Consider the following 20,992-nt stretch of genomic DNA (forward strand, 5'->3'; position numbering starts at 1 on the left):
TTATGTGAGTACAACATGTTGATTCGAAGTCATGACTCATCATCAAGCAGGTGGTCATGATAACCGCAAAATTGCATCATTATATACATGGCATTAACTACCTCGTCGCGAAATAAAATAAAGTTGGTTGATATCTTTGTTTATATAGCCTAATTTTTTTTTATATTACTCAAATAAATTGCCGGCAGTCAATAGATGCAGGTAGAACAAAAACGCCCCTTATGGCAGCCTATGGAGGAAATCTAGGTTCAGCAGTGGACGGATAACAGCTGATATGATATGTATGATGATATTTGTAAGTATTTTGTATAAATTTTATTCTTCAACTGTATCTTAATTTTTTTTTTATTTTCTCTGTATACTAGATATCTCGATTCGCGCACAAGTCAATAAAAAAAAGTCGACCTATTTTTGGCGAACACACTATCTGTATAATCTAAGATTTTATTATAATAACCCACAAGTCGTCACTAAGTACATTATTTAAAGGTTTTCAGCTAAAAAAGAAAAGATTGATTACAAATTGTTTTTTTTTTTTACTGATCCGCCGTTTAAGATTACACTTTTTTTTTATAAATAACAAAACTGGCCGTGCTCACCGCCGCATTAAATCACAGGGTGTGTGAATTTACGTCCAATATTTTTTCTATAGGAAGCGCTTGGGATCTCAAAGTGTTGAGTCATTTTAAAATAGGTAATAAATAATATAATCTTATTCATTATTTCTGCAAAAATTAATGATAAATGTCAAATATTACAAAATATACCATCTTTATCCCTTTCGTGTTTCTGCCATGAAGCACTTGTGTTTATATTGCTGGGTTTCGGTTTGAAGGGAATAGCAATGTCTATTACTAGGTTCAGAGGCTTTACACCTTAGTTCTTAGGAAAGGCAACGCAAAAAATATATCATGAGTGACAAAGTATACTCTGTGACACAGTATATCCATCAGTCACAAATCTGTCATTAATAATATAAGTTGAATTAAGATTGCCAATGGCATGAACTTTAATGTAATATAAATTTTAATTATATAATACTTCAGATTTGCGTATTCATTAATTATATTTGATGATTTTTTTAATTACGTACAATCTTTTATGCGTTACTTTATTCGCATAACCGGGATATGTCCACCAACTGGAATAAAAAGTAGCCCATGTTTTTCTTAATTTTATGTATTAGGTGTATCTAAATTTCATAGTATTTTAATAATTTGTTAAGCCGTTAAGGCGCTAAGAGGTAACCAACAAATAAACAAACTTGCTTTTACATACATTTATAATATTAGAAAGAACTAGTAAGTATAGCAATAAGCATTTTAAATCATACGTGTAGCTTGTTATTATTTTAATCAAATAAAATGAACCCAAACGTATTAATGATATAAATTAACACGGGTTGTTGACAAAAAGATAAATAGATAAGTTGTCGACAAAGTTTGAACACCCGCCGTTTCAAATAAGGGTGGCGCCAAAGTGACGCCAAGTTTTTCTTGCAGGTATGTTGATCTCAAACCACAATGTCTCTCAATTGACATACAATATTAAATTATTTTTTACCACACTTTTTTTCATCTGCTTTAAGTAAACGATTTTTCAATTGAATATGTTAATTTTGATTAGATTGTATTTATAACATTTATTGGAATGAAAACCTTTTTAGTAAATTTAATAAATAAAATACATAATCATAATAGTTGTAAATTTTTGTTAAAAAGAATAATAAATTATACAATTTATTTATTTTAATATAATAGTCTTAATACTTTAGTGGGGCCACGAGGTAACTTGGGAATATAGTATAAATGTATATAATAGGAGATTTAGAGATCCAAATTGAATTCTAAGAAGAAAGAAATAAAGATAACCCAAAAAAAATCTTACTAGCTACACACAAGTTTATTATAATATCGATTAAAGCACATAATATCGTTACTCATTTAGAATTTTTATCCCTAGACACATTTTTCGTAGATTTAACGTGTTTCTTCTGAGAATGTTTAGATCTATTAGTCAACTTGAAAGTTTTGCAGAGTAAAGTTACCTTATCTCCCCCAGACACGTTTTCATCTAAAGTTTTTACTGTATTAGTCAAAAGATATTTATTAGCGAAGTGTGAATTCTTGATATTAATATTATTGACTTTATTATCAATTTTAACGTTATCCATTTTATTTTCTTTTTTGTTATCTTCACAATAGTCTGATAATATTGAACTATTACTATAATTGCATACTACATCCACCCTTATCACTTGAACAGTCTCTGGGCTCGGTACTCGGGATATTGTGAGACTTTTCCGTTTTCCAGACTTATGAAAAGATATTTTTGCATTTTCTATATCAGCATCTGGTAGTGAAACTTCAGTTACTTCTTGTTTCAATACTCTGTTAGTATTAGATTCTTTTTCTTTGCGATCTTTACGGCATTTCTTATCATCAATTTGTTTAGTATCCACTTGTACAGCTTTATTTTCTTTATATTTATTGCCTAAACCTCTAAGAAAGATACTAGATTTACTTGACGATGGTCTGGAACGGTCATTTAATATATATTTTACGTAATCATCGAAATAATAACAAGTAAGTGGCGATGATCTATCATCTTCATTATCAATGTCATTCACTACTTGTTTAACAAACATTCGATGTTTTTTGTTATCAGATAAAGATTTGTATTTAAAACTGGTACGAGGTCTCTTCCTTTGTTGTGTATCTCCTTGAAATTTCAAATTTTGTACAGACAGAAAAATATAGTCGTCGTTATGGATTGGTACACTTCCATAGGTTTCGGCATTCGCTTCTCGATCACAACTGGTACGACAATGAAATCTGAAATTAAACATAATAAAAAATATCTAGAATTAATATGACATATTTATATTGAATATGAAATATTTACTTTTTTTTATAACACAGGACCTTACTTTATATTGTAATAGATATTTCAAGTTGCCTTTTTTGAACAAATAATTGTCAATTTTTTATTTTAACGTTTTATTAAACTCTAATTTAATAAGCAATCAATCACAATTATGAATAGAACATGTAATTGGATACATAATACCCCTAGCTATACCAATCTATTAAAATTACATGATCCACTGGTTAGGTGTCTCTCCCTATAAGGCAAATATATTGGGATACTATTACAACTCTGGCCCGGCACTTTGATATTAGAGGTACCCGGGTAGAGTATTATTCCAAGTTTTTCTTCTTTTATATTTACTATATTACTTATGATTTTGATTATCTTATCGACTCTTATGATAATCTGAGAATAGAAAGAAGTTTATAACAATTTCATACTTATAACGGCATCATATGGGTAACGTAGTTGGATGAATAACAACAACCCTATTGCCATCAATAAATCTTGTCAGGACGACCTTCACGTGGCCTCCCCAGTATTTCACTGTGGAGGCCACGTAGTGGTACGTTGTGATTAATTCCTGGTAAATTCACCACGATGGGCTAACTGACCTACATTTATCGTCACCTAATACCCCTCACTGGTGCCCTGGCAGCTTATACCGATAGCATAGGAAGAGCTACTATTTCATTTCAACAATGGAGGCGTGGCACATACTTCGCACTTGACATTAAATTGACTTAATTTAAGTTGTCACTACCTTTTCAAAACATCTATCCACCTGGGATCCTCTTCATGTGCCGGATCCACCATACGCTTTTGACAGTACCTCCTTGGTTTATCATTGACAGAAACGGCAACAGGTTTTACCTTTGACCTTTCTTGGAGACGTAATCTTGCGCACTTCATGATGAATTACAACACTATATAACCGGAGATAACTGTAATAATCCAATACATCTATTACAAAGTAGTAAATTTTCTGAAAAAGGAAATGCATTCGTTCATTCATTAAATCATCTATTCATCCATCCATTCATTCGTATGTATGATTCATTAACCATCTGTAAAAAATAACGAGGTAAGAGAGCTTTGTGTGTAAACTGAAATTTTTAATAGAAAAAAAAAACAGATTGACTGAATTTTTTTTTCAGTTAGAGTATTCATTTTAGAGTGTTCTCATCTAATAATTCGTTATCGAACTTTTTTGATATAACTCGGTCTCGATCGATTTATATGTATATGACATTATTCTCGGACATTATTTTAATCTAATCTATATATCTGTATATATAATATCTGAATATTATTTATACATTACTTTACAGAAACACAATGATTCTATTTTACAAAGTTTAATGAAATAAAAACTAATTATTAAATTAGGTTATTAATTATAATAATTAAAATAAATAATAATAATTCGTCTACGGTTGACTGGAAGATAAATTTCATATGGTGTTAAGTCCGCTTTTTACACTAGGTGTATTAATTTTTTTCAATATAAGAACGACCTAAATTGGTACTTTATTTTAGTAGAAGAAACTCGACTAGTTTCTATTAAAGTGCAATAAATATATAAGGAAATGTAATTATTCATCATCTTCATATCGTCCGTTAACTGTTCGTTACTGAATAAACCTTCCCCTATTAGGGGGTTTGTAGTAGGAGTTACCACGCTTGGCAACCGCAGTTAGGTTTTTGGTGATGTTTTAAGAGAAACGCTACTGCTCATCCCTCGACCATTAAGTTCCCTTAGTCGCATCTTACGACACTCACGGGAAACGAAGGGGTGGTCCATTCTGTGCCGGGACCACATGGCAAAATATAATACAATGATACAGGAAAAAGGCCTTAATCTCACCAATAGATAACATAACTATTACTTTCCCGGTTATCGACAATGCATATCATATTTCCATCAGATTCAATAATAGTGAATTCACATTTCACGAATACAAAACTCAACCATGATAATTTCAAGGCCCCAAACCGTATTTGTATGAATAAATACAATTAATAACTTATCGTGATTCGATACTATAAATATCAAAATCAACTGCATATTATCATAGAATACACTGACATAACTAGGTAGTATTGTTTACCTCCTTTTATGAGAATGAAGGTTCAAGGACACACACAGAACAGAACCCTCTAAGGGTAACCTTTATTACACTGATACATGTTTCCGAACAGACTAAATATTTATGTTTACTTCCGAATTAGAGTAGGTGTAGGGGAGCACTGAGCTTTTTAAATAGAGCTAATAGTTAACTACATTTGGATTTCTAATGATGTAAGATAGTTTACAAGATAGCTTACAAATCACTTGATGATTTCTATTAATAAAAAATCTATTGTCTAATCATATCGTTAATATATAGGGTAAACTATACTTAATAAACATTTTTTCTTAACGTTTTCGTAGTCTTACTGCAAAGTTTTCTAAATTTAATAGTACATAATGGGAATGTAAAGAAATATACAATTGGCTCGATTCTAAGACGGACAGCAGAATGTCTTATGATCGAGTCGTAATATTTATTTGTATGTATAATAAATCCAAACATGTAATATAAATTATTGAATATTTCTATTTGGCAATTACGTTTGAAATGTATTTTCTGTTGTAATATTAATCAAACTTGGTTACCCTTTCACTAATTTCTTTTAAAACAAACTATAATTATCTAATTGTAGATATAAAGAAAACAAATGAGTCGAGAAAGGAGCTCCCCTGACGACGGCGAATAGATGGCGGAACTTTACAAAGTCAAAGTACCACAAAGGCTAATAATATGCTTCGTAAGTTTTATCCCTAGCTATCTAGGTACAATCCAACTTTAGTGATCTCTAAATCGTCAGGACTTAAATTCTTTTTAAGTGTTTTAAAATCTCAAATTAAATCTTAAGCCTCTCTTGTCGAAAGATTGTAATTTTAAATTGGATGTAAAATTGATATCTTTTATATTTATATATTTATAGTCAACTATAAATTAGTTTGTTCATATAAATAAACGTAGCGTTTATAAAATGTGTTACAGTTAATAATATTGGCGGTAAAATTAAAGAATAATTTAGCATGATTTAATTGCCTTTCAAAGTCATTGTCTAATAAATTAAGTACTAAGCTCAAATTGGCAATTGTACTGAGCCGACACTTCACAAATCGTTTTGTCATTCTTTCTGCGATTCTATTGTTTACTTCTATTCATTTTGAAAGCAATTATGTTTGAAGTTGTTCTTTTAGCTAGTTGTCCCTTTCTTTCGTACGTATAGGCAGCTAGAAATTAGAAAGAGATGGATAATACCCATAATTTTTTTCTGGAAAGTATTGATAAAGGAACTACAATGCCGGCAGGATGGTGTATTTGATCTAGCAACGTAGCGGTCCATATGTTCTTGGGAATGGCTTCGCCAACGATGCAAAAAAAAGTTTTTCTATGTTATTGTACGAGACCGAGTAGTTTTGATCGTATAGTTGGCTAATATTAAACTAAATAAAATGTTTAATATTCGTTATTTATGCGATAGATATACGGTAGATACGATTAAATAAAAAAACAAGAAAATTTATTTTCAAATTTTCACATTTTAAATATTAGTAGGAAGTATCACTACACCAATATTTTTAAGATGGTGCACGCATCATACCTACAAAAACTGATCGAGATAAAATTTGCTGTGGTTATATGATAACTTAATACTTAAGGCAAGAAAATATTGATTCCCACGGGGAACAACTGGTTAGTGAGCAAATTTCATAGAAAACATGTAATGTACATATTGAAATAAAAGTTGGAAACTGGTGGTTAACTAGTTAGACATTTTGGTCTGATGATACGTTCCCATGGGATAATATACAAAATTCACGCGGGCATAGTTATAGTAAACGGTTATTTTTGTTAATAAAAGCAAAAGCTTTATCGTGACTAGACAAAATCAATATCACCAATTTGCATAATTACTGAAACTGAATACAAATTACAAACATATAACGCCATAAGTTACTTGCCCTGACGAGCTATACTTTTCACTTTCAAACAAATGTCGGCGTGTCACGCTAGTGTATACAACATAATTAACCTATTATTTTTTTATTTGGTCAATATAATCCCTATTTTTCTTGCACCTTTTTGTTCGATCTAATTTTATTTACTCCACATAGAAGGCTGTGTGACCTTAATAAAACTAAAACACGAAACGAAGAAAGCAATGTAATAAAATTTTCTAAATAGTCAATAATTTTATAAATCAATAATAATAAACCATTTCACGGTACAGAAATAAATTTCAGCACAGAAATAATCAATATTCATTTGCGAATTAATGTAGTTTAGTGAAACTTAATGTTTTTGTTGCGTAATTCATAGTTTATAGTCTAAAGATAGATTAATAATTTTCATGTAACTTTAACTTCTTCAATTTTTTAATGGAAATTGATATATTTCATTAACAAAAAAAAATATGATAATAACTTCGTAACGTACCAAAATCTATTTGTCAGTGTATAAAACGCACACAAGTGAATATAATAGGCACAGCTGCTAGATATAGGATGCACACATATACACCGTCTTGGTGCATCGCACACGGGCATCTTGGATAACAAAAAATGCATTATTATTATCCTGGAACAAGGACATACCTGTCCCATCGTACCGAAAACTACCTTAATGCCCTTAATTTAAGGACCGAACTGCTTTGAAGTTGTATTATAAACGATTAACTCAGATTTTATTCCTTAACATCAAATGTTTCTTCAAATATAAACTCTCGATATTTGGCAGAGGGTTAAAAATATTTTATGATAAATATATTGAGGAATTCAAGTATAATAATTGTTTAAAAAAAAAAAGTATCTCGCTAGGCGCCAAATGCACGTTGCACCGCGCCTACAAGACTACGATTTCTAGAGAATTTTGTGTATAAATAAAGAAGCAAACATTACATTATATCACATTATGTCATTATATAAACTTGTAGGTGATAATATAACGGATTGTGTAACGTAAGAAGACTTCAACTTGTTATCGGAGGTTTTTTAAGATTGCAATATTAAAATAATTGTGTCATTAAAACATATTAAAATATAAGAGGTAAATATTGCTATAATTGGACATCCTATCGACTTGAGTAATATTTTTAACCGATTTTAAAAAGGAAAATTTTCGTACGAATAATTAGAATTGTTCCTCGATACTGTCATGTGAAATGACTTGGAAGATTCTGTCCGACCAAGTCTGAAAACGGTTAACTGTATTCTTTGTGTACGTTAATGAGTTGCAATCGATATCGTTTTCTTAAGAGAAAGGTAGAAATACTAATTTTGAAAATATATATTTAAAAATTATACTTATATAAAAAATATACACTGAATAATTTATGTCAAGTTTAGGCATTAAAAAATCCGAATCTAATATACGGCGGTGTTAAAAAATACAGCTAGCTGTGTTACCTCGCCGTATTACAACGCTGATCTTCTGGCTGATCAAGAAATGGACCAGACCCTTTACGAATAGTGCCTACTCGATGTGGATATTTCTTTAAAGAAGTTTTTTAATTCGTGGCAAGAGATTGACTACCATTTTTGACATTCAGTGGTTGCCCTAATTCATATAAATTAATCCTGGAATATGGAAACGTGCTTATTATATCCACAGCCACTTGTGGCGTGCTATACTATAATCCCTGCTCGATCCCAGGGGACTAGGGTGATCCTATCTGATTTCTTGGCGTTAAAATGACAGTACCGGTGATTTAAAATAGTATAATGATAAATTGGTGATAAAGAAGAGAGAGTAATGATAGTTTAAGGGCATAATTATGGGATTATTTGTACTCTTCTGGGAATGAACCTTATAATATCCTTACTAGTCAACACCACTTCCGTATATACATATATCCAGTGTGCCTAAAATGTTGGGCCATCCTACGTCAGTCTAGGTACATCTCAGGAAGTATTTTCATCTAGCAGTATATCGGCATAAGTCAAAGAGAATTACCAGAGTCATTTCATTCATCCTTCGTAAAAATTATTTGGTAGTAAAAACAATTCTTCATTACACTCCTAAAAATTCTTTGTTCTAAATTTAAATTATTGGCATTGTTTCCAACTTGCCAGTTAGAAAACTTTTATTGTTGTTGTTATACATTTGTATTTTTTTTTTTACTTAATTACTTCTAAGACGCCATCAGGTCGACTTTCAAACATACAAATCATCACAGTTTTTATCACAAATTCACCAGGAATTCCTGGTGAATTTGTCTTCATAGGCTAACTGATCTGACTACATATTTGCGTACTATTCACTGGTACTCTCTCCGCGTATATCAAGAGCGCAGGAGGTGTTGTCAGTTACTTTTCATCATAATCATCATCATCATCATCATATCAGCCATCATCCATCCACTGCTAAATATAGGCTTGTCCCATGGACTGCAATAAGGAATGGTCCTAAGCCACTTGCCTCCACTGTCTCCCTTCATGGGTCGTTTAATTTAATAAGAATTCCATGAAAATAAAATACTAGATTGAATCAAAAATTACATGAGTAAATTGCTAGCTACTAGCATTTTTTTTTTTTTTTATAATTTAAAACTTTCTGTGTTGATCGCAGTATCAGGATTATTCTAACACCTTCCTTAAACGTGTATTCTATTGTAAACACGACATAATTATAATAACGTATTATTCTTAATACACATCAAGAACAAGTACCGACGCTTATACAAGTATTTTGCAAATGGCGCGTTTAAATGCGGACATTATTATAATGAAAACAAGCATGTCTGGTCTAAACGTTAAATTATTTATAGAAGTTTATGAGTACGTTGGAAGAAAATATTATTGAACGTACCTAAGTTTACAGATACACGACACGACCAAAAGACACCAAGTGAACAATCATTATATTTTAGAAAAATGGTCGTTTAATACAAGTTCTACTAGATTTATCCGAATCTATTTCGATACACTATCCTATGTTTAATATATAGGATATTTTTTGTCAGACTGATTAATTTATACCTGAAAAAACTGCACAGCGTAAATGTACTTATGAGACACTACCTAAATAGGTATTTCTGTTTCCATAGATTTAGAATAAGTTCCAACTGTTTAGTCACGTTATGGTTAAACACGATTAAATATAATCTAATTTACCCGAAAAGCTGACTTTTGGAATCGTTCAAAACTTTTGGAAGGGCTCAAAAACTTAGAACAATAGGTGTGGGCAGCTTGTATAGGTGTTTTGTTCAAGCGATTTCCACTGCGGACTGTTCTGAATGAAAAATATTATGAAACAATGGGGGCTTAGCAACCTCGCCGACGAATTGTCACTCTCTCGGAAGTGACGTGAAAGTTTTGTTATTTTTTTGTTTTAAATATTGAACAAGTCTGTTTAAAGTTTTAACAGTCTTTTGTAATTCGTAAATATCTACGAATTTTAAACAATGTAAAATCAAAATAAAGTCGATTTTATCTAAGCATCCCTTTTTGTACGGGTGTAAATTTCATATTTAAGAAAATTAAGACTTAATATTTTATTGGAAATTGTAATTGTTGTATGATAATAATCTGACACTTAGTAGAACTTTGTACATATATTATAAGAAAATATTTGTGCCCTTTCATAAAAGAGTTTCTTAACAAACAAGCTTTCTGTCCGCTACCTTATCTGCGTAGTTCAGAGGTAGGAAAACAAATTAAGTAGACTAACCCTAGATGGCGTAGCAAGCTAAAACATACATAAATTTTTCAGTTGTTAGTTTCCTAAGGGGAATAAAAATGTGAAATCCGCATCAAATTCGGTGCAATAGTGTTTGTGGGATGCCAGACCAAGCATACAGACAGACAAATAGACAAGAAAACAAAATTTCCAAAAATTACTGTATTGGCCTCTGTTAAACCTAATAAGACCTCTATATAATTTTTTCTCAAACATCTCCTATGTACTTACAGATATCATCTAGTTATAATTTTAATATATTACTAAGATACCTGACTAGTTTCGCTGTTTACGGCATTTTCGAAAGTTAATTTTTACACTAACTAAATTCACCTTTGAAAATGCCCTGTACGGCGATACTAGTTAGGTATTTATTATAAAACATTTGTTTTTTAATTGTACAGGTAACCTGATTCTAATAAGGTCAATATTTAATAGTTTTATTCGCAAAAACTTAAATAAAATGGATAGTTTTCCCACGTCCACTATCCTAATGAGACAGAGACATGACAATGACATTTGCCCACTGTGCCATTGTGATGAACACAACAATTGTATCGATATTTTCAATCACCTGAGTTAAACCGCAATTTGTCCGAGAGATATTCATCAGTTCTACAAAAAGGAGACGCATTGGTGATTTGTATTGACGACCTTGGTGATAGGTGACTGCCGCACTAAACAAACGTTTATATTAATGAGCATGTCTTTTTTCACACTGTGACATTTTTCGACTATTGCCATTGTGGTGAACGTAACACTTGGCGCAATTTGTCTTATCGGTGTTTTTTCTATCACCGGACAGTTCATCGGAAATGTACTCGGGAGTCGTTCATGAGTTTTACTTGTATAAAAACGAGTTGGATTGATGATCTGTATTGATCACCTTAATGGTTCAGCACAGCGACTCACCTTACGACAATTGCGACATCGTTGACCGTACAAAACAAACATTTGTTTGCTGTCCACAACGTGGACCCTTTTTTCTATATATATATATATATATATTTAATTTAAATTGTATTCTTTCTAATGTGTGCCATTTTTTTTTTCTATTGCTCTTTCTATCTCTTTATCTCTGTATGTTCCTTATGAAATATACTGCTGTTCTCTGCTTGGTTTTAATCTTTTTCCTCAATCGCATTTACTAAATTAGTTTTTTTTTTTTTGTCAATACTCTATAATATGCGCATACGTGTAAGTAAAGTAGTACAAAATTGATATTCATCTAAGAAACTTTATGGAAACATAATACTTTATACAAAAAACGCAGGTAAAATTGACCCCTTTCAATCGAAACCAGGAAATCAAACTCTTGCACTTGCAATCCCCATATTGTCCAACCGACCCTGTGACCACAATACAACCTGTTAGTAGATCAAAACAACAAAAGAGGGTCACGACGGCTACTACCGTATATGGAGTTTCTTATTATCATCACAAAAGACTGACCCCCTGGGTTCTAAAAGAAACGAAATGCATTTTTAAACCACGCCCCTTCGCCAACTTGCACTGACAGTAAAATTATACTTTTGACTGATTTACGTTTCTTTTTTAATTAATGTTAAAGATAACTACACAACTTTCATTATTGCAATCTATGCAAAAAATTTAATAATTAATTTAACTAAATAAAGAATATGACATCCTTAATAAAAAAAAATCTATAGATTTCAATTGTAAAAAAAAATCAAATGTGGATTAATGATAATTAATACCTATAGAAAATGTATCATCTGAACCTAAAAAAATAGTTCCCATAATTTTGTGACCTTGCATAAAATTTCGGTTATAGATGTCTTTCAATAGAACCCCATACACCGGCTGCATGGACCCCTTTGCTTGGAATCTATAACACAGACAAAGCCTGTTGCGCGAATATGTAGCAACGCATTGAGTAAATAAAGGGATGATATATTGTGAAGACTGATGTGATTAAAAAAATAACCATTTCCCTTAGTGTTGTCAAGGTGCATTCTTCGTAGTGATGTTAAAAGGAAACTAAACGATATCGATAAATTGACAATAAATTTCATTATATTCTTATAACAATACAACAATTTAAAAATTATTATTCTTAAAATTAAATACGCATACAGTTTATTATATTTTCAAATATAACTATTAGACATAATATTACGTATAATTATTATATATATCATGCAGTTATAAAGTAACGAAAGATTTTTATACTAAATATGTAGATTGAGATTCATTAATCAATACATTGATCTAGATAAAATCCAATTCAATAATATCTACGAAATGTCTGCCAGTACCTATTTTACCAAATAAAATTAGCTTAATATTCTAAAAGAAGTTAAATCTTTAATGTTCTGACCAAAATATTATCTTTACATATTAGATTTATTTACTCGATAATTTCAATTTGTCGATATTGATTGCGATAATTTTATCGAACAAAACTATTCACTACAAACTATTAGGTGAAGGTAATCGTTGTGGGAACCATTACGTCTGTCTCACACGAAAAAATATGCCTGTCCCTTTCTGAAATTGTTCGCTAGACACACATAGAGAACATTGAATACGATAGATTGGTTCAATGGATACTTCCACTGATTCGCTTGCATGTTATTTGTTAGATATTATATGAAAGAAATTCTGTTATAGGACATGCAGTTGTAATACATTATTTGAATTTACTATTATTACTTATGGTTAACGGAATGCAAAATCTCGTTTGCATTACATAATACAGTATTCGTATGCACTTTTTCACAATATAAACGCAAAGGCAAAATTAAAATGCTTGCAGTATCTTTAAATAGTATAAAAACATAAAGTTTCCTGCGTCTGTCTGTTTCATTGTACTTTAGATTTTTTTAGGTGACTCGTATTTGATATAGGATTTGCAACCATGCGAAACCAGGGCACAAAGTTAGTAAAGTATATTAAAAACTATCTATCCATATATAATATCACCGTGTGGTCCCGTCACAGATTGGGCCACCCCTTATTTTCACGTGGGTGTCATAAGAGGTGATTAAGAGAACTTAATAGTCGAGTGATAGACAGCAGCGTCCCTCTTAAAACATCACTTACAAGCTGACTGCGGTTGCCAAACCGGCTGCCATGTTACCATGCTTGGTAACTACTGACAAAACTCCCCTTATGGGGAAGGCTCATGCTCCGCAGTGGGCAGTTAATAGCTGATATGATAAAGAATATCGTACAATTCCAAATACAAAATACTTATCGGAACTAATATTATAATTAAGCATTTAATTATTAACTTCCTTATTTACCTTTTAATATTATGAGTAGATTTAGCTAAAGTATTTTCCTGTAAAATGGATCGACAAAAAGAGTTTACTTCTTTTCAAAACAAAGTGTTATTAAAATAGTATTAATCTTATAATTATGTGATTTTATCACACTAAGTGTTGTTTTATCTTATATATAAAATTCTCGTGTCACGGTGTTTGTTACCAAACTCCTCCGAAACGGCTTTACCGATATTTATGAAATTTTGTGTGCATATTGGGTAGGTCTGAGAATCGGCCAACATCTATTTTTCATACCCGTCAATGATAAGGGTGACCCACCCCATAATATTTTTTTTTATTTTTTTGACAATTTTTTTTATTTTTATTTTATTTTAATTTAGCATTGAAAAATATATACAACTTTAAATTTTCATCGTTTTACGATCAACCCCTGTATTTTAATCGCGATTTTTATATTTCGCAATAAGTGGTAAAACAACGTTTACGGGGTCAGCTAGTTTATTAATAATATTATCAATACTTACAAGTTTCAATAATTAAATAGAGAATATGAAACAAATTCCTTAGCTAACAATTAGCTGGTCGTTTGTTGGGTCAGTTTTAGACACTCTGTACCTTATCAAGTTGTATATAATCTAGATATGTAATAACATTCTATATGTTTCATTCAAAGTTATTTTTGTATAATATTCAATTTGAAAAACTGCATTATTGTATTCAAAGTAGAACACGGGTTGCTTCAAAGAACACAATAATATGCTTGTACTGACACGTAGGCATGTTATTTATTTCAGCGAATAAAAATGTACTATCAAAACTTTGACCATAGAGTAAAAGGTATTATGATGTTATTATGTATTTATTTTCTAGAACTACACTACTACATAGACTAAGGTCTGAAATTTACTATTTTTTTAGTAAATTTCAGATCTTAGGAGTATTTTATACTATCATACAAATTCGACTATATCATCTATATTATAGCATTTTTTTTTTTAATTTCTGTACAGATATGCCAGCATTTATTTGATTTCTATACATAAATTGAGCGTATTATATAAATGCATGCATCATGCATGGTCTATTCAGGAGGGAGTAGAGAAAACTGAGTACAAAGTCAAACTCAGTATTACCTTCAACTTACAATACATATTTATTTCTTATAATAATGAGTTCATGTTAATATTTTAATTAACTTTTTCTACAAAAATTACAAACAGGATTGCGTTTATATACTTTTAGATTGTTAAAATGTACAAGACTAATTAAATAAAGGAAAGTACCTTTACTATTTCTATAATAAAATAGATAAAACCTAAAAAGGTAGGTGACAAAAATCGATAACTTTCATAGGATAAGTATTATATTTCCTAGTCTTTATTAACATCAACATGTCAGCAATCAACAGTCCACCACTGAAAATAGGCCTCCCAAAAAGGAGGAAGGGGGGATTGCCAATGGTCGCCACGCTTGGCAGACGGTTTAGCAACAGTAGTTAAGCTTTTGATGATTTTTTTAAGAGTGACGCTGCTACTCATCTATTCTACCCATTGGAAAGCAAGGAGTGGCCATTCTATATAAAGACCACACGGCATAGTCTTAGTGCGTCATAAACTGCAATCAAAATAACCGTTTGCAATAAAACAATAAATGTACAATTATGGAAACTTTTTGAAAGCATTCATAGCACCAACTGTGGTTCATAGAAAATAACAATACATCCTGACAAATCTTAGTTCGGCTCCTTTGTGCTCTTTCTTTTGTAGATTTCAAAGGGACCGCCCGACACGCAGTGTTTGCCTTGGGGCATTAAAAATCGATTTCTATGTGAAAATTATTGCTCGCAAATTGACCATCTAATGGGATATTTTTACAGGCAAAGTGTGGTGATAAAATATTTTACGAGGTCACTCGTAGTATCTAGGTAATTTGAGTTTGTTTGCTGAAGTCATACTGCCGAATGTACTTTGTCAACTAGGTATATTATAGCGAAATCTGATTTTGTAATTCACAAATTTAATATTAAAAATACTATGATTATAATAATTGTAGTATTGTTATTATAATTAATATATAACATGGAATAACAATAATTAAATATTATTATCAACACATTAATCGACTTCAATTGTGATAAAACTAGTGGTTTTAAACTAAAAACTAAGCTCCATTAATCCATAAGTATCCATTTTAGTACTGTCGTTTTTACGTGATGTTGGAATAAACATACAAATAGGCAAAAATTTTACAAATTTAGGCATATATTGGTCTTATTAAGATCCCTCATATTAATTTTTCTTAAATATCTTTTATGAACAGACATCGTCTAATTACAATTTTATTATATAGTAAGATAATGTAAATATATATTCTATGTATGATTATAAATATATATAATAAAGATGAGAGTACATCTATAGGACTGTTTTACTTTTATTGTATTTTGAAAAACTTAATACTCATATTCACTGCCACAGTACACAATATAAATACGATATTTTTATAAATAAACTTGCATCCACCGATTCCTTGCAATGCATTTGAGGTCGGCACTTCATTTCGTAGGGGGTCGTCCTACACTACGTTTATTGTACGGAGTCGCCACTCAAGAACCTTTCTTCCCGTCGGTTGTCGGTTCTTCAAGCTATGTGACCTCATTGACACTTCAGCTTGTTTATTCTTCTGCGGATATCCTCATTTTGAATTCTATCACGCAAAGAAACTCCGAGCATAGCCCTCTCCGTAGTTCGCTGAGCCACTTGACGGCTTCTGCATACGTCCAACCATGTAAGACCATGTTTCGATTCTTATACGGTAGGTATTATGATGTATACAATAAAAAAATTAAACGAACTGCCAAATCGTCAACTATTGTTTCTCACTTCGTACTATAACTTACAGTATATAAAATTCATTTCTATGTTGTAGATAGGAATTTAATGCGTAAAAGAAATACAGAAAGGTTCATTTAAACTTAATGAAAAGGAAACCATTTTTTTTTAAATATCGCAGAAATTAGAATTGAAATTATTAACAAATTGAATCATTCAATCAATTAATGTAATACAATTAGACATCAGCGGGTGTCTTATGATCAAGTCGATTATTTCTTTTTTCACATTTTCATTAAATTCTATTGAAAAAAATCATACATAAGCGAACTTGTCCCAAATAAATATGTTTTTCAGTCAATGTAGCGATTTTTAATCTACTATATATAAGAAATACGCCGAAGTTCATCGGTTTGTCATGTTATTTCTTTATGGAGTTCCATCTATATCCATGTAAAATTTTGTGTTATTCATAGCGTGCACGGTAAGGAAATTAAATATATTAATAACTATCTATACAAATGGAGTTAATGCACAGCGAGCTTCAACAACAATGCTTGCAACTATTTTAATTGCATTTTAGTTTACACGCAAAGGTTTGGGTAGTTTGTAGTAGTTATTATTGAGTTACCTGCGGTATTATGGAATAGCTAACTTTGTAATCGAGTAAATTATACTCGAGTCAACTAAACTCATTACGTTATAGTAAGATGCGTGTTACTGAACACCACCGAAAAAAAATGTTATTGGTATTACATTTTGAGCCGCAACAACAATACGACGATTCCAAACATGATAATTCAAATTCGAGTCGTCTTTATTCAAATAGACTTGTTTACAAGCACTATTAAATCATTATTTTTATTTAATCTACTGCAGGGTTCGGAAAGGTGTTATAGATTAGTAATTTAAATGTACTATGTCTAAAATTATATTGCCATTAAAAAGCCCGTGCATGATCAACTAACAACATGCACGTTTATCATTCAATATTCATTGAATTTACTCGGTACAGAAGAATAACACCTGAGTCTTCAGGAATGGCAACGCATGGGGGGTATCATGGGCGAAACAGTATACTCTGTTATGTCCATGGTACTACCCATGTCTATAGGCGACGGTTACCACTTTACATCAGGTGGGCCGTCAGCTTGTTTGTCATTCTAAGTTGTATAAAAAAAAACTTACTTGGCGTGATTTTAAAACCAACAAAACGCTACAAAAGAGAACCTTTTTCAAAGTATTAGACCTTAGTTAAGAAATACACGAAGCTAACGGGAACTTCAATATTTACAAAATTACCCCCTTATTTATAAAAAAAAAATTACTACCATTTACAAACCTACTTTAACAATTACACTGTCTTGTCGGTTTCATTCAAACTGAGAATTTAGCACAAAAAAAGACAAAACATTTCAATAGCTAAAATGGGTACATGAGATGTTTGACGTTTTTATGAAGAGAGTAAATCTATATTACTTCAATAAATTCCAAACTTGAATGCTATCTCACGACTTCAGGAGTAAGCTCAAACAATTGTAAAAAGAATTAATAAAATCGGTTACGAACGAGTACAGATATGAGGTAAAATATACACAAAATTCTACCGATAAATCGAGAACCTTCTGTTTCTAGAAAGAGCCTAAATAAAGGCGATATTATAATAATACTTGTAATTATATAACTAATTAATATTACTGTAATTTCAATGACGGGTTAATGTAAAACACTCTCACTTTAAACTCACGGAAATGTTCACGGAAATTCACGGAAATGAAATGAAAACGTTTAAAGTCGGTTTTTTTTTGTGAAACAATCAATATCGTTTCTGAATAGGAAAAAAAATAATAGAAATTATCTTTACTCTTTTTTTTATATCACTGAGGTGGCAAACAAGCATACGGCCCACCTGATGGTAAGTGGTTACTGTAGCCTATGAACACCTGCAATACTAGAGGCATTACGCGTGTGTTGCCGACCCTGAAGAAACCTATTTACCCCCCTTTTAAAGAACCCCATGCTGTAGTCTCTTGGGAAAACCTCGGCAGGGAGCTAATTCCACAACCTGAGTGTTCGTGGGAGGAAACATCTCTGAATCCGCGCAGTACGCGACCATTGAGGCTGTAGGACATGAGGATGAACTCCATGGCGAGTAGACTTCTTTACAAGCCAAATATGTACAATGGTAGTCAGGTGGCTTGGTATTAATTTGAATTTTCATTCGCAGTTTTGCATTGTTTTTTTTTTATTAGTCATTAGAAATTGTAACTCATAAATGGTATCATGGGTGACACAGTATACTCTGTCATGTACATTGGACAGTTGCTACTTTCTATCAAGTAGGCCATCAACTTGTTTGCCATTCTGAATTGAAAAGACGCGATGTACTTACATCTAGTCTTATGTACATGTTTATGTACATAAGACTAGATGTAAGTACATCGCGTCTTCACCTGGTGCCGATGTGGTGATGTCAAATTGAATGAAGAAAATAACATACAAAAAATAACAATCAAATGTAAAAATAATAGTACAAATCCTATCGGTGGTTTCAGAGATTAGCACGTTCAAACAAACAAACTCTTCTATTTTATATATTAGTATAATTTTTTTAAATTGGGTGAATATGGAATGATAACCCCGCTTGCGCTATCAGTATACGCAATGAGTGATAAAAGGTGAAAATGAAAACATCTCAGCTAGCCCATCGTGACGAGTTCAACCAGAATTAACCTCGATGTTTTCCAAGGGGTGCTGCGTGGAGGTCAACTTGATATATATAATCTGGTATATTGCTAGAAGTGAGGCTGTTAGAACCTATTACCAATAACAACCTATACGTTTTTACTATGAATCTTAATTATGGGAGAATTATGGCAAAGCCATATGGTTACAAAATAACACTCTATAATAGCGACCACTTTTCAATTCTGAAAGCCAAACAAGCTGATGATCTACTTGATGGAAAGTAGCAACTGTCCAATGTACATAACAGAGTATACTGTGTCGCCCATGATACTATTTATTAGTTGCCATTTCTAAAGTGTACTCTCTCTACTCTATAATTTAATGATGACTGAGAAAAAAAAAACAATGCAAAAGTAGGAACGAAAATTCAAAATAATACACTATACTAAGCCACCTGACCACCACTGTAATAGTACCTTAAACTAATTTCAGAACAGTTAAAATAAAACGTTTGAAAAATCGTGTGGAAAATGTAAAACATTTGGGTTACAAAATCTCTATAAAAAGCGAATGAAGGAGTGAAAAAGAAAATACCAAGGAGATTTTTATGTACGCCCTTGCGAAGCCAGGACGGGTTGTCAATGTCTAACAAAATTTAAAGTTTCTATTATTTTTACCGACTTCTCGTTTTATAATTTCATATTTAATTATATTTTATCTTACACTTATTATATTCACATAACGTTGACTAACAAATAAATATATATACACATACCTATAGCATTTCAAAAAATTTAAATATGATGTGAAACATTTATTATATATCTATTTAAATTGTTATCAATCATAAATGTGCTTACAATAAATATTCAATTATTTTAATACATATAAAATAAAAAAAAAATTCTTCAATCGTGAAAATAATAAAAAAAAAATAAGAATCAAACTAGAGCTAAATAGTGCTATTATTGGTTAAAATGTGAATACTTCGAATGTTGAAGTGAATATTTTATTTATATAATACTATTGCAGCATCTATAAATCAATAATATAGGCTCATAAATTAAAATAAATGTGACACATACAGTTCATATGAAATATGAAAACAATTCGTATAATAAACAATACCTATACTCCCATCACTATCAAGGCTGCATGTCACACGCTCATAAAGTTCCGTATTCTAATTTTAAAATAATTTTACTATCGCAGTTCTTCTATTGGCGTACTTTGTGGTCAGTATTCACTAGGGATGTTCTTTATATTATACAATACAGTTTGCCAACTGTACGGGCCACCGGCTCGTCCGCGTCTGCCGCGCGACTTTACCGCGTTGCCCGATCCTATAATCATAACCTTAAGGCTTAAGCCGCATTCATAATAACTGATATAACACGCGACGCGACGGCCGAATGGAAGTTTCAACGACACCGCCACGGGAGCTTCCCGTGTTTACGCCCCATTGCATTCTTGAATGTTTGCGACTTTCCAAACTTTCTGTTGTAAATCTGTATCCTTATATGTCTTTTACGGTACAAGTGACTTGAAAGGACACGATAGTAATAATTTTATATAGTGAGCAATTATGAAAATTCTATTATTATAAATATTGAGT

At 31.4% G+C, this 20,992-nt stretch overlaps 1 protein-coding gene across 1 annotated transcript; it reads right to left on the minus strand.

Moving 5' to 3' along the window:
* Positions 1-1,781: 1,781 nt before the first annotated feature.
* Positions 1,782-20,678, minus strand: LOC113518352 (uncharacterized). The gene is made up of 3 exons (XM_026903238.3): positions 20,506-20,678; positions 3,635-3,815; positions 1,782-2,834 (listed from the first exon to the last, which is right to left on the minus strand). The coding sequence occupies exons 2-3, from the start codon at positions 3,781-3,783 to the stop codon at positions 1,940-1,942; spliced, it is 1,044 nt and encodes a 347-aa protein (XP_026759039.1). The 5' UTR covers positions 3,784-3,815; positions 20,506-20,678; the 3' UTR covers positions 1,782-1,939.
* Positions 20,679-20,992: the final 314 nt, after the last annotated feature.

This window comes from Galleria mellonella, unplaced genomic scaffold (assembly GCF_026898425.1).
Source record: "Galleria mellonella isolate WM207_F2 unplaced genomic scaffold, CSIRO_AGI_GalMel_v1 utg33, whole genome shotgun sequence".
NCBI classification, from domain to species: domain Eukaryota; kingdom Metazoa; phylum Arthropoda; class Insecta; order Lepidoptera; family Pyralidae; genus Galleria; species Galleria mellonella.

What these genes read in the sequence shown, in the direction of transcription:
- LOC113518352 (XM_026903238.3), bottom strand. Translation starts at nt 3,783, where the DNA reads ATGAAGTGCGCAAGATTACGTCTCCAAGAAAGGTCAAAGGTAAAACCT. An exon ending in TGGATAGATGTTTTGAAAAG is followed by an intron (nt 2,835 to 3,634) that starts GTAGTGACAACT and finishes GTTTAATTTCAG; the next exon opens with ATTTCATTGTCGTACCAGTT.